We start from the raw sequence: 14,304 nt of genomic DNA, 5'->3' as shown, positions 1-14,304 counted from the left end.
TTCTCACGCTCACAACCTTTTGTTAACGAATAAAAGACGGAGCGGCACACAGTGTGGGTAGAGTCAGCTGTGGAATACGTACAATTGCTCAGCCGTTTTGCAGCTCGTTCTACCCGGACCGTCGGCTCTCCGGTCTAGTGTCAAGGTAAGCGCTGATGATGATCATATTATGCTGCTTAGCGTTGAAGTGTGTTGATTGCTGTTTGCGGGGAATAAAAGGCACCATTATTCTAGCAAAGTGAGGTGTGTTTATTGCTGTTTGCGGGGAATAAAAGGTACAATTATTCTAGCGCAGTACAGGTGTTGATTGGTGTTTGCGGGGAATAAAAGGCACAATTATTCTATATCAGTCTCTGTGTATTCATTGTTATCGCCGATCACTCACGATCCTGCATAAAAATATAAAGGTGAAGTAGTGTTTTCCACAGAACAGTAGAATAAAATTTAAAAAACAACAATAGTAAATGTTTTAACACTATATATTTAAAAAAAAACAGTACTACCCTTTTGGACGGCAAAAACGGAATCACACTTTAGCATCTTTTTGCGTCAGCTGTGGGAGCAAGGAAGAAGAGGGCATTTTTTACATAACTCAAAACTTTATGATGGTTATCAGATAATGATTAACAGTAGAATCAGGTACATCAAGTGAACTTCTCTGGCATTTGTCTCGGCTCTTGGGTACAGAATCTCACAAAATGTATTCCACCATTTACATTTCTGATATTTAATATCTTTTCATGGGACAACACTGAAACAATGACACGTTGCTAAAGGTAAGGCAGCTTTATTCATGTCGCACATTTCTAGGGCTGTCGCTACTCAATAATTTAAGAATTAATTTTTCCATTGACTAATAGAATTGGATACAATATTATTTTGCTTAAAAGTGTATTACAAAACCATTTCTTCCTTATACTGCTTATTAACCAATGATTGTTTTTACTTGTCATGACTTGTTTCCGTCTCCAGTTAAGTCAAGTTTTTTTTCCCAATATTTGTTTGTAATTTGACCCTTGTTGTTTTGGACTTTTGTTTATTTACTATTTTTGTATTTAAAAGTGCCTTAAAAACATGTCGTAAATGCTAGAAAACACACCAAGTGTGTATTTACAATTCAAGAACAGTGCATTTTGAAGTGGAAAAATTGGGTTTGATTAAGTGGGATTACGATTAGATTTAATATAGTACGGCGGCGGCCGTAGTTTATGTCATGTTTATTAATATTAACACATTCACTGCCATTGACAGCTATAGACGTCAAAAATTCATCTGAACTACAAAATCACGCCATATCACATGACAGCCTAAACCGAAGAATTTTTGGAGGTAGATTATTTCCGTACTTGGAGCGTGTGTGGATTAGAGCGGTGCAGACCACAGCCGCAGTCCAAGGACCTGCTTCCTCATCAAGGACGTTTTACAATGTGAGGCACACATGCAAGCCACTACACTAGACGTGCTTCAGGATTTGACATAGAAAAGACAAAAAACCCTGCCTAAAAACTTCAAACACAAACCAGCATTGCCTGATGCGCCAGTAAAACGAATTGTCTTTTAATCACATTTTCAAGCTAAGATTTAAGTGGGAGGAGACTCAAGGGATAAAATGAGGCAGGTGGGAAAAAAAACAGGACCAAAGTTTGGATTCACCATTTACTGATATTGAAACAAGTGGGCAATAGACATGCGTGGTCGAACAACAGTGGACTAATATTTAAAACCACAACTGTCAGATTCTATAACATATAGGTTTTATATTCTGTATATATAATGCCTTCTGTATATGTACATAGGTGAACATAAAGTACGTACACACACTGAGCTGTCAACATGTTGAACTTGTAATGAACTGGACGATTCCTGACAGGGGAGGGAGGCGCTTTTCATGAGAAAATGCATAGATTGAACACAATATGCCACAAGCCGGCACTACATAGACACTTACAAAAAACACTTACTGGAATATATTTTTTTTAATTTGGTCCTTAACCAGAAACAAAAAATTTGGAGGAAATTTTACGTATGGATAAACCACAATCTGATGAGATAATACAAAAAGATGTCAAAAGCCATCAATCAAATCTTACAAGAGTTTGAGGGGTTACAGCATGCTACGATGGGATCAGTATCATCCGCTGGCTTTGTGGACCCAAACAAGGAATTGCAAATGATTTGTCGGAAAATGCGTCATTGAAAAAAAATATATTCAGTGTCAAAACAGTGATTAGATGTTCCAAGGCTAGGTCTGTCAGGAGAATACTTTGTGTGGTTTGAGATCACTGTCTCTATCCTTCCACTACAGAAAACAAACTGTGTGTGTGGTAAACAGTTATGGACAGAAGGGGAATATGCCACCATTGTTTTTTGTCCCCCCACCCCCGAAATACAGATGTGGATCATGATCTGTCGGTTGCATTTGCATTGATGATGATGATGATGATGGCGACTGATATGGAGCGCAGTCTAGCGGACGAGCGGGGCCTGCTTCAGGGAGATGAGGACGGAGCGCATGCGGGACACGTCTTTGGCCTGCTTGCTAGACTTCGGGTTGAAGTCGCAGAGGCGAGCCACTCGCTCCCATTCCGTGCCGGGGTTAGTCTCGTCCATGTCGGAAATCATGGCCTCCTCGGCCGCCCTGCGCCCGACAGGGGAGAGAGGAAGGGAATAGAAACTTGTCAAAGGCGGAAAAGGTGATATACAGATGACAATAAAATATGAAATATAAAAATAGTACAGCTTTGAGGTATTCCTCTGCTGATAACCAGGTAGCCCAAGTCGGGAATGGGAATGTAGCGATTAACATTTATCTTCTGTTGACGGTACAGCTGGCAGATATTTGCTCATTTTGAGTCAATGACAATTTAGGGGGAAAAGTTACCTTTTGATGCCGATTGAAACTAAAATTGGAATGCTAATTCCAAAATTACAGTTTTTTTTTTTCCCCCTTCACAGCTGACAAACTTCCACTGATTAGCTGGAGTAAGAAGAGCCGATTATGCGATTGGACTCATCTGCATCCATTCTGTTTGCTGGAAAATACTTGTGTCATTTGTAACGATTCACATGCATATGAAATCCAATTACTCATGTCAATATACTAAGTATCAATTGGTTCAGCAGAGGCTACCTGAGAGCAACAAATAAAAACCCCAATACTCTCTTAAGACTACAGTTCAGTTACCTGTATTTGTAACTGGGTTCAACAGAAAGGTTTGTAATGAAAATTGGGGGGGGGGAACAGCCAACAAGCAAAAAGTGGCACTTGTAGATGTGGAAAGCTATTGTTGTGTTTCAAGCTATTCTCAGGCGACATGCTTCGAATTTTGTAGTCATTGCGCAAGCTAATCCTAGAAATGGCAGTCTCACCAATTGGAGCTGGCCCAAGTCCATACAGAGTTCCAGCACTACTGGGCGTTTGCCATGCATGGAACTGGTCAGCAGGCGTTTTCAATAGGCAGGATATGGACTGTAATTATAACATTAACTCACGCCTTCTCTACGAAAGCATGGAACTGTCAATGTGGAGTGAACATTCCAACGTACCGAAAATACATCTGAACGTATTTGCAATTGCAACTATGTTTGAACGTAATGCTAACCCCCACCCCCTCCCAAAAAATAATAATTTTCCCCACATATATCACACAGGGTATTTACTTGTGCATGTGCAAAAAATAAAATAAATTAAATAAAGCATTTGGTCTACATTATACCAAAATCGTTCAGTGTTTTTTTTTTTTTTTTTTAAAGACAGCTTCAGAAGCTTCTGAGGAAGGCGGCAGTCGTCGCCGAAACTAGTGAAGGTAAAACACAACCTTTTTTTTGTCTTAAAAAAAGCAAAAACACAGGACGATATAAATTTGTAGCCAAGGAGATTTTTTTTAGCTATCATACCAACATTTTCAAAAAACTAAGTCAACTTTGTCTAATTGTCATTTTTATGATTTGATTATGTCTCCAGTGCATGATTTCCATTCGGCAATTGTCTCATGCTGCCAAGGAGTACGTACTGTATGTGCATGCGCATGTCAATACCCTGAGGTATATTGGAATTTCCCCATAATGCCACAGGATTTTGACTTTCACACACTCTAAAAAGAGTTGGCTCAAAAGTAACCCAATTATGCATCAAAAATGGACCGATCCACTTTGTGGGTCAATTTGAGTCAAGAAATGAGTCTTTCAGCGTAAAACAAGTCATAAATATTGGTCAGATCCTTTACTTGGGCCCAAAAAAAAATGGGGTCATTTTTGTATAAAACAACCCATAAAGTTGAGTCAAATTGACCCATTAAAGTGGATCGTAACTTTCTGGGTTGTTTTATACAAAATAACCCAATTTTTTGACCCAAGTAAAGACTTATCTGACCAATATTTACGAGTTGTTTTACGCTGAAAGACCCATTTCTTGACTCAAAGTTAAATTTTGTCAAACAAACCCAAGTAGAGGATTGGTCCATTTTTGACCCATATTTGGGTTATTTTTGACCCAACTGCTGTTAGAGTGCACATTTCACACACACTTTAAATACATTTACAAATATTCAAAAGTACGTTCATTTGCCTGTCATAAATGTTCACTCCACATTGGCGGCTCCCGTACTTCTCAAACTAAACCTATACATGTAAAAACTGTAGTAGTGTTTTTGAATAGGTGCCACAATGTCATGGATATTCACCTTAAGCCTGACCCACGTACAAATACTCTAGTTACACCAACCCTCCCTCCAAGGTCAACTAGTAACTACAACACACTACACAAAGCAAAATGGGGATGAGGAGCAAATCAAACGTCACCATCACAACCAGCACATCACAAACGAGGAACACATACAACTGTTCAACTAAACTGGCTTTATACGATATATGGGGGCTAATACACAAAGTTTCATCAAATCCCACCCCAAAAATCAAGATGAACTTAAATGGACATTTTGGTGTTTTGTTACTTAACTGGTCTAGGCGGTAGCAAGGATGGTTAATGTGTGTGCTTTAAAGGTGCAGAGGAAAAGAAAGGAGGGAGAAATAGTTTTACAGGTCAGAATTTAGAAGCGAAAAAGGGAGGGGGGGAATGAAAGACAACCAAAAATGAGCTCAAGGCAAACGTTTTAAGCAAACATGCAAAAAAGTGAGTTTTTTTTTTCTTCCTCTCTTCCCAACCATTCTCGAGTTCCAGCAAGATCAGCGAGCAGCCTTCACTTCACTGTGCTTGCTTACTGGAAACTGTCATTTGTTCGCTACACAAGGACACTCTAATCTACATGATTGAATAGGAGCTGATTTAAAAAGGCTGCTAAAAATGATCTTATGCAAATTAGGTGGATACTTGATCTCAGGACTTTTTTGTTCCATTGGTGACAGGACATTCTGCGTACTTACCCGGTACACTGCATTGAGGTGTGCGTAATAACTCTTATAGGCTAAAACAAAACAAAAATATTAATTATATAAATTTGTGATTATATATATTCAATAATACTACAAAAAAACCTGCAATGCCAATTCTGGACTGTGTAGAGCTGGATGCACACCACAATGCAGGCTCAAGACCACTAACATCATCAGACAGTCAAAGCAGAGGCTGCACTGGTCAAACTGGCTGGCTGGCATGTCCTGTTTGAAGCAGTTGTGCGTACGTCTTGAGGACATCTTTGTCCCCCCCGTCGCGCTTTAGAATCCATTAAGGCTGGAATGCGGTTAAGAGCAATCCTGCTAGTGTCGGGACATGTAATTATTGTATGGCCACAACATAGTGGACTGGTGAGTTGCAGAGCTGTCTTAACTGTAAACAAATTGTAAAATCGTAAGTAAGTTGACAACTTACTCATCTGAGAAACTTGACATTACATTGGCATTTTTATCTATCAATATCGAATAATGAGTATCCTTACATTGAAACATGTCAACATACCTTTTTGTGTAGTAGTATGTACTTGTTATGTGGTGGCTCACCAAATTTGAAAGAAAAATAAAAGGCATGCAAGGAAGAAGTTAAAAGAAAAAGAATAGTCATTATACTAAAGTAATCACACAACTGCTTCAAAACATCCTACACTTGATTACGTAGTAAATGTTTTGGGGTCAATTACATTCTTAAGTTAAAAAAAATAAATAATAAATGAAGCACCATCAGGGCTTTTTTTTTGGGAATGAGTGAGAACTTGCACACAATTACAGAAAAAAAAAGCGCAGATGCAACGGGCAGTGTGAATGCGAGTTGAACTTGTTGACATGCAGAATCATTCATCTCACGCCACATGCCGATACCGTCAACCACAACCTTGACGACAAGCATCAAGCATGACATTTCTGAGCTATGATGGATAGGATACAGACTGATGGAAAACTAATCTAACAAATGAGATAAGTATGATTGCCACATGGTTGGATTGTGGGTGACAATGGAAGAAAAATAAAACAAACAACAGCAAAAAGCACAAAATGAGAAGCGCGGATGTTAGTTGGAGCAACATACACATAACCAATGAGTTCAGAGAAGGGCTGCTTGTAGAAGTCTTCGTCGAGCACCCTGGACAAACATCCGCCCGCGCGATAGAGCGGCAAGAGGGCAGAAGAGGAGAGAGAGAGAGCAAGGAAATAGAGAAGAGGATGGAAACAAGTGTTATAGTACAGGACAAACATACTGGTAAAGAGAAAAGTCATGTGGATTCGGGCATGGCAACACTCGCAATTTGAGTCACAATTAATGTCATGTGGTAGGTTCATAAACCAGAATTATAGCCATATAATGGGCTGAACCATTTAAAAAAAATAAAAAAAATAAAAATTGTGATTCCTCCCGCCCCCTTCAATATAGCAATTGCGATAATATGCAATTATTTTCCCAAAGTCCTCCTCTCATGTATTTGTTTAACAAGTAACAAATTAATTAGATCAGATTTATTATATATTATATATACATGAATTAATATGAAAGTCTTCATGCGTCCTCACTGGCGTTGAGCCGCAACGTCATAAGTGACAATTTGGCATATTACATATTTAAAAAAATAAATAAATAAAATTTATACTTTTGGTCAGTTCACACGTGTGGGTGTCATGTTTAAAAATAATCTTAAGTGTTGAATATGGCTTGCTCTCTTTGATGATGCAATGAAAGCCGTTTTTTTGGGTGGGTCTCCTGAAAAGTGATCATACAAAGTTTTGGGCCAACACCAGCGAATAACCGACCAAAATTAAAGGCATACTTGACTCATTGAGCCATTTTCAGCAGTGAAAAATAAATATTTTGTGCAGAATGAATTTGATAACTTCATTAGGTTTCATGTACAATTAATACCTTGAAAAAATTTTTTTCCCACTTGCTGTCGACTGTCGATGGCATCACCTGTGCTGAGGAAGCAGTTAACGACCAATTATGCCTCACCTGTTTTCTGTGTTTGGTCAGCAACTGAGCCATGATGGGTCGTTATCTACTTCCTCAACACAGGTGATGTCATCTTCAGTCCACAGCAAGTGGAAAAAATGTTTTTAAAGGTATTAATTGCACATGAAAAGTTAGCAAATTATTCTGGATAAAATATTTACTTTTTACTGCTGAAAATGGCTCAATGAGTCAAGTATCCCTTTAAGTTAAGATTTTTTTTTCCATATTAGTAGCCTTTGCCATTTGAAATTCATTCTAATACATTGCGATGTTGATTTGATTAATTATTCACTTATATTTATATTTTTGTAGTAGTAGTAATAGCAGTGTTCTATGGTTGCCAGTAGCTCAGACCAAATGGAACAAATGTCCGAATTTTGTCAGTTCACAATCTAATCTCTCGGTCTAACAAGAGCTGGAGTCTGTTTCTCACAATTTGAAAATATTTTAGCTTTAACAGGTAAAACCAGAAAAGTGGACAAATGTTCAACAGAAGACCCATCATTAACACCAATCACAATCATGATCCGGTCCAGTCAGTATAGTTGGGGTCGATTTTGAAACTTTAGGGGCAGTACAAAAAGCAAAAGGTCTTTTGTAGAGGCAGACAGATGTTTTTTTTGTTTTCCAGGGCCGTTGCAAATACCGATGATTAGTAGTCAGGGAGGCCGATAATCGCTATTTGGAGCTGATACTCATTTTCACTAAAAAAGAAGATATTGGGGTCAAAGTTTTTAAAAGTACAAACTCCAACTCTTAACTTTGCAGAATTAAGTCACAATTTGTTAAAAAATATATATATAATAATTTAAAAGCCCTATTGGTCATTCCACACTTTTTTTTTTTGGGGTACAAATTATTTACCAATCTAAAGTGTTGAAAATGAATTACTCTCCGAGGATGCAATGTTAATGGAATAATTGAACAAACGTGACATTTCAGGGGTCTCCTGAAATGGGACGATTTTAGAGGTAAAAGGTTTCAGACCAACACCAGTGATGTTTTTTGAACAACTTTTAAGATTTGCAAAACATAAAAAAAAAAAAAAAGTTTTTATTTTTTATGAATTCTTAGTCAATAGACAACTTTGTTTTTAAATTCCAACAAAAAGTTCAGGGACCTCTCATGATCATTATCCTGCCTAAAAAATTAATATATTGCTGCCATAAAGAATTGTGGGTAATACTCTTTCGTAAAGGTTGGACAAGAGTAACCTTTGCTAAAGGAATCTTAAAGGTTGCATCAAGGCACCCTTCGTAAGCATTTGCAGAATTTGAGCGATCATATCCTCAGAGTACTTCCGGCTCATCTCACTTGGAGAGGACAGGAAATATTTCCTAGGCAAAAACGAGAATTTTAAAAGGCTGCGGTTTCCATCCTATTGTCCTTCTCTTTTTTCTTTTTCTGTGGGGTCAATTAGAATTTGGCAGGTGGTGACTGAATGTTGTTAAGTGTGCTAACGCTATCTGGTGGTGGCAGTCTGAAGTGCACTCACATCTAATATTTTGCTCATCTCGCTAGACCCCCCCCCCCCAAAAAAAAGGTCTAGTGATGGATCATGTCTCCCCCAAAATAACTGAGTCAATACATTCATATCTTAAGGCACCGCTGTAATAACCCTTGAAAAACAAAATGGCTTACAGCTAAGTAAGGTACAATGAACACGTCCTACACTTAAGTTGGAAATGTACATTTTTCATTATAATCTGGGGTTTTATTGTTAAGTTAAAAGTTAAATTGTGATTTCAAAAAAAGTTCCCCCAAAATGTAAACAACCTTTGAAGTCAGTACCTGTTATTGACTTTGGTTTTCTCCAGTTGCTCATTTTGCCTGGCATGCCATTCCTCAAGTTCCACCTTGGCCTTGGTCTTCCACTCAGACTCTTGCTTGCGAGAGTTATCATCTGGTCAGGGAGGTAAGCACATAGAAACCAGATTTAGTAAGGGAGATTTGACCAAGTACTTGCCCAATCTAAAGTAAACCCTCCAAGAAATGTCTTCATCGCTGTATTTGCAAATCCTATATGGGAAAAAAAAAAAAAAAAGATTACATGTGATTGACGAAGTTCATTTATTAGGGATCAAATTATGGGTTGCTTCGGGATTTGATAATGAAAAATGACATCACAGTCGTAAAAGGGCAAAAATAACATTCATATACTAGCCTAAATAAATCTAATTCATTTGAGTAATTTCTCCAGTAACTGGCAATCAGTTAATCAAGCCGTTGGCGCCATCATGTGGTGTGACAGTGGCATTGCCTTCAACACAACAGGTTGACAGGAGTGAGTCAGGAGTTCTACTTCACATCCCTGTCTCAGCGCTGCACATATTCTTTCAGTCAGACAACATCTTGCCTATGTTGCGTCTCTGCCATGACTTCAAAAGTGGAATACTAGCATGTGCGCATTCCAGGTTGTGCTTCTGTGTTTCAACATAATAGACACACAGGAAAATGCAGGCTAGTGTGAAAGGGGCCGAAGACATTGTGTTAAGTTAGCACAAATTAAACTGGTTGCTGACAGATTATTATTATTTTATTTTTTTTGCATGCGATTCAATCTTTGGCTAAACTTTGTCTGCCAGTTTGCCAATCCAATAGTTTAACACAGTGTTTCTCAACCACTGTGACAGATACTGTCTGGTGTTCTGTGGGAAATTGTCCAATTCCATCTAATTGGTAACAACCAGTGTCGGGAATAACGTTGGTTAAACGAACTCAGTTCTTTTTTCAGAAACAGACTAATCTAATGAATTATTTTCCTCATATTTGAAACGCCGCTATCGTTATTGTATGCAACATGCATTGCGTTACAATTCATTTATTAGTTTCAAGGCTCGAAGTAAGCTTACAAGACGTTGTGCGGTGACTGGCTCTGAAAAATGTAATTTGCGCATAGTTAAGAGACACTGTTGTTTTCGGACCTCGTCACAATAAACGTGTCTTGACAGCTGAACGGTGTAGTGACTTTTATTTTGGAGGTGACACACTTTCGTGATGGACATTAGGGGTGGGAATCTTTGAATGTCTCACGATTCGATTCAATTCCGATTTTTGGGTCTGCGATTCCATTCAGAATCGATTTTCGATTAAGAATGATTTTTGATTCCAAATGATTTGATTGACAATGATTTTTGCTTCAATCTGTAGATGTGCAAGGAATTGTAATGATCTACTCCAGTCTGACTCGCTAATGCTAAAGCTAATTAGCGCGCTACTCACGGCACTTTTATCACTCAAAAGAACGGCTCCACACTGCAAAAGAACAACTTTTATTGGAACAACTTGATCATTACTTTTTCCTTCTACTCTCTAATGTGGCTACAACTTAACAGTGTATTAGACTGTGTGGAACCACACTGCGCCTAAGTGGCCAAATTGGGTACAACATGAACAGCGCTCCAAATAAAAGGCACACACAGACAAAGGCAAGACAGTATAAAATAATTTAAATAAAATCGATTTTAGGGACAGTTAAAATCGATTCTGAATCGTACTAAAAGAGAATCGCGATTCTTACGAGAATCGATTTTTGGGCACACCCCTAATGGACATGTCTTCCTTCCTTAGCCTTTTAGCAAAGAGTCTTTGACAAGAGTGACATTAATCAAAAATAACAGTAGAGATTTGCCGAAAAACGGCCTCCATGAGGAGCGATTTGTTGACAATTCTGTGCCACCAAGAACCATTAACATCGCCACTCCACAAGCCCCATAACAGCGATAAAGAAACGATAAGCGACCGGTAAGTCTTAGCGACACACTCGCCTACTACGCCTAGTGTTATTAACAGCGCCACCAATTGTATTTCTCTGATTTCACGAGTGCTAAACAAGTGAAAAGTGTTGAAAGAAATATGCAGGAATTTATACCACTAGATGTAATCTTGTTCTTGTGGGCTTACCAAGCATCTCCAATCTGTCTTTTTGCTCTTCCCTCCATTTGCGAAGGCTTTCAGGTTCTGCCTGCAGGCGATCGGCATTGGAAATTGCTGCATAGGCGTCAGACGGGCCGTTGCTTTCCTAAGAAACGTGATATACATAGTAGTGACAACGGATACTTCTTACAATTCGGATAGCTCCAAATACCATCTAAGAGTTGTAGTTGTATTTCTTGCAGTTTTGCACTTTGCAAAGAGTATGCAGTTTATTGTCTCTAAAAACAAATCCAATGCCATTTCTTGTTCTTCTCTTAGAGGCCAAAGGAAGTCCTGACAGTGCAAAAGGCAGCAATGTTGCAATGACAGCACAGGAAAGGGAAATTGGGAAGGTCCTAGCAGCCATATTCATTCAACAAAGCTTCTGACACATACAGTAGTGTACGCTTTACTTTGAGAGCAAACCTTACATACACAAGAACAAAAGGCTTTAAGAGCAATTTTGTTCTACGAATAACAAGATCCAGAAGCAGGTCAGACGAACAAATCACATGTTCACGTATAGCAAGCAGTATATTCACTTGAATGTGGTGCCGTTTCATTTTTACAACATTGGGAGGAATAATTGTTTGTTCATTGGTCCCTATTCATGCCCTTTGTGCAACAATAGTGGAATAGGATTAAACAGAGCTTTTTAAAACTTAAAAAACAGCAAATTTAATTAAAATGGTATACTTTTCGGGCTAAACATGAATACTGTGTGCATACATGGAGGAATGAGTCCGACAATATGACTGCCCCTTTTTCATTTAAATCTCATTTTGTGTGACAATAAAAAAGCATTTATTGTATTCTATTTCATTGTCATGCCAGTACGTACCTTAAATTGATCAGCAGATGGTGTCACTATCAACTCTACTCTTCTACTCTGTCTCTTTAATGTGGTGATCAAACCTCAAGAGTACTTGGTAGAATTGTGGTCAAATGTGGAGTGCATGCATCTCAGTTTTTCTAAAACCATGCGTGAGATTAAATTCCCTGAACAATTTTGCTGGCTGGCATGTGGATTTTCATATATACACTTTAAAAAAAAATGTCCGACATGAAAACGTTAAAAAAACGTTTGCTGTTCTGGAGTTGCAAAGAAAGAATAAAAGAAATGAAGACTAAAAGATGTACAAATTACCCCATGGAACTCTCCATTGACAGCGCCATCTACAAAGAAAGCAGGAAATGTTCCATTAGAAACCAAACAGAAACAATGTTCTTTAAAATCTAGATCACAGCTCCAGAAATATAACCAGTTAAGCACAAAGTTCACCAATTAAAAGAAAGGAAGACTTTAGGCCACTACAATTAAATGTAAGGCACATTCACTGATATGATCACTCAAGGTTAAACGACAATACTGTTTGTATATAATAAAATGTAGGCATTATGTATGAAATATATTTGATCATGGACGCAGACTACCTACAAATTAATCAAAATTGATCCAAAAACATTTAGCAATGTTTACAGGTCAGATTTAAATATTAGGAGCCCCTTTTAGGCATAATTATTTATTTCTCATTTTGGAAAAACTATTAAATACTCACTTTCAGGGCTTTAAAAAATAATAATAATAAATTTAAAAAAAAATATATATATATATATATATATATATTTTTTATTGGTAATGTTTCTTTACTATTCATTAAAACAAATACACTGTTAACTAGTGGGATCATCGCTGTCCTAAGCAGACAAACCGGGGACAGTCTAAAATGATTATATATATATATATATAAAAATAAAAAAAAAGCTTAGCATTGGTTAATGTATTTTGGATTTTATAAGCCTTTTTCTCCCCATAGATGGTCAGATGCTTAACATGGCTTAATGTTAGAAAAATACTGACAAAAATCATCAAAATCCATTTGCACATCTGTACTACCTACGCTCACACGAACTTCTTGAAAATATCATAACAATTGTCACCTTATTTAGGATTTTATGGACATTATAACGTCTCTCTCATTACATCTTATATGTTGCTCAATGACGAAAGCATTTTTCATGTCCATAAAATCCAAAATACTGAGGCGATCGTTTTGATCTTTTCAGAGGTTGAAGTGGGCATGATGAGAGACGTGCGTGTGAATTTTGGCGACGAATTGATTTCTGACATTAAGTGACGTTAAGCCCTTTATCGCAGTGTTTTACTTCATTTCGCTCGATATTACACAAAACAAAGCCATTAAAAAAACGTCAGTCATGTTTAATGTTTCTACCCTTATCAGTATTTAATGTTAGTGATTTTTTTTTTTTTAAATACAGCTAGTGTCAGGTTAGCTTAGCACAGCTAGCTGCGACCGAGATGGACAGGATACACTACATATAAGTTCGGATCTATGCTAATATCTGACTGCAAGACTACATTTAAACGACTTTTATAAAGGACGTGAGAGCAAATTGTGCTGAGCTGAACTGCTGCAGTCACCCACCGTTGGAATCTGCCAGCGACGAAGGGACGTCTCCACTGTCCAGGATGCTGAAGCCTTCGTCGTTTTCAATCCCCGCGATTTCGCTCTCCTGTTGGGCCAAAAACGCCGCAGCGGGGTCCTCGTCTGAGCCGACGCCGTTTCCAGCAGCCGGTGAGTTGAGCATGTCAAAATCATCCATATCGGCTTTTTATGTGTCGTAAGTGTACAAATGATTCAGCAGGTGTGGATATTGACCAAAGAGCGATTAAGCTGAAAGGGAAGGACACGCAAGGGGGGGAAAAAAGGCTTATAGACAAACGGAAATGGACGAGTAGCAAATGGAAAGCCGTGAATAGTGATCGATTGGACTCTGAACCAATCGGAGAAGCCCTGCCTCAACCAGTGTCCAATCAAATAAGAATGCCCACCCAGATGCAGGGCTCGTGACCTGTACATGCTGTCACAACTTTAATGAGAAAAAAAAAACACATTCTTCAACACTGTACTGCCAAGCCTTTAATTACGTCACTATTATTTAGCTACCCTGCCCAAACACACCTATCTATAATACAT

The 14,304-nt window shown here is 38.1% G+C and overlaps 1 protein-coding gene across 3 annotated transcripts; it reads right to left on the bottom strand.

The window, feature by feature from the left end:
• Positions 1-1,642: 1,642 nt before the first annotated feature.
• On the bottom strand, positions 1,643-14,051 carry clta (clathrin, light chain A). Of its 3 annotated transcripts, XM_077570677.1 has the most exons (7): positions 13,753-14,051; positions 12,453-12,481; positions 11,294-11,411; positions 9,182-9,293; positions 6,479-6,532; positions 4,958-4,993; positions 1,643-2,638 (listed from the first exon to the last, which is right to left on the bottom strand). In XM_077570677.1, exons 1-7 carry the CDS (start codon positions 13,928-13,930, stop codon positions 2,467-2,469), a joined length of 699 nt encoding a protein of 232 aa, XP_077426803.1. In that variant the 5' UTR covers positions 13,931-14,051; the 3' UTR covers positions 1,643-2,466. The 3 variants fall into 3 exon arrangements, with proteins under 3 accessions (XP_077426803.1, XP_077426804.1, XP_077426805.1); XM_077570678.1 differs by lacking the exon at positions 4,958-4,993; XM_077570679.1 differs by lacking the exons at positions 4,958-4,993; positions 6,479-6,532 and having other exon boundaries at positions 13,753-14,049.
• Between the last annotated feature and the right edge of the window lie 253 nt (positions 14,052-14,304).

The sequence above is a fragment of the Vanacampus margaritifer genome, chromosome 7 (assembly GCF_051991255.1).
Source record: "Vanacampus margaritifer isolate UIUO_Vmar chromosome 7, RoL_Vmar_1.0, whole genome shotgun sequence".
NCBI lineage: Eukaryota > Metazoa > Chordata > Actinopteri > Syngnathiformes > Syngnathidae > Vanacampus > Vanacampus margaritifer.
This window is presented reverse-complemented; position numbering and strand designations above follow the sequence as displayed.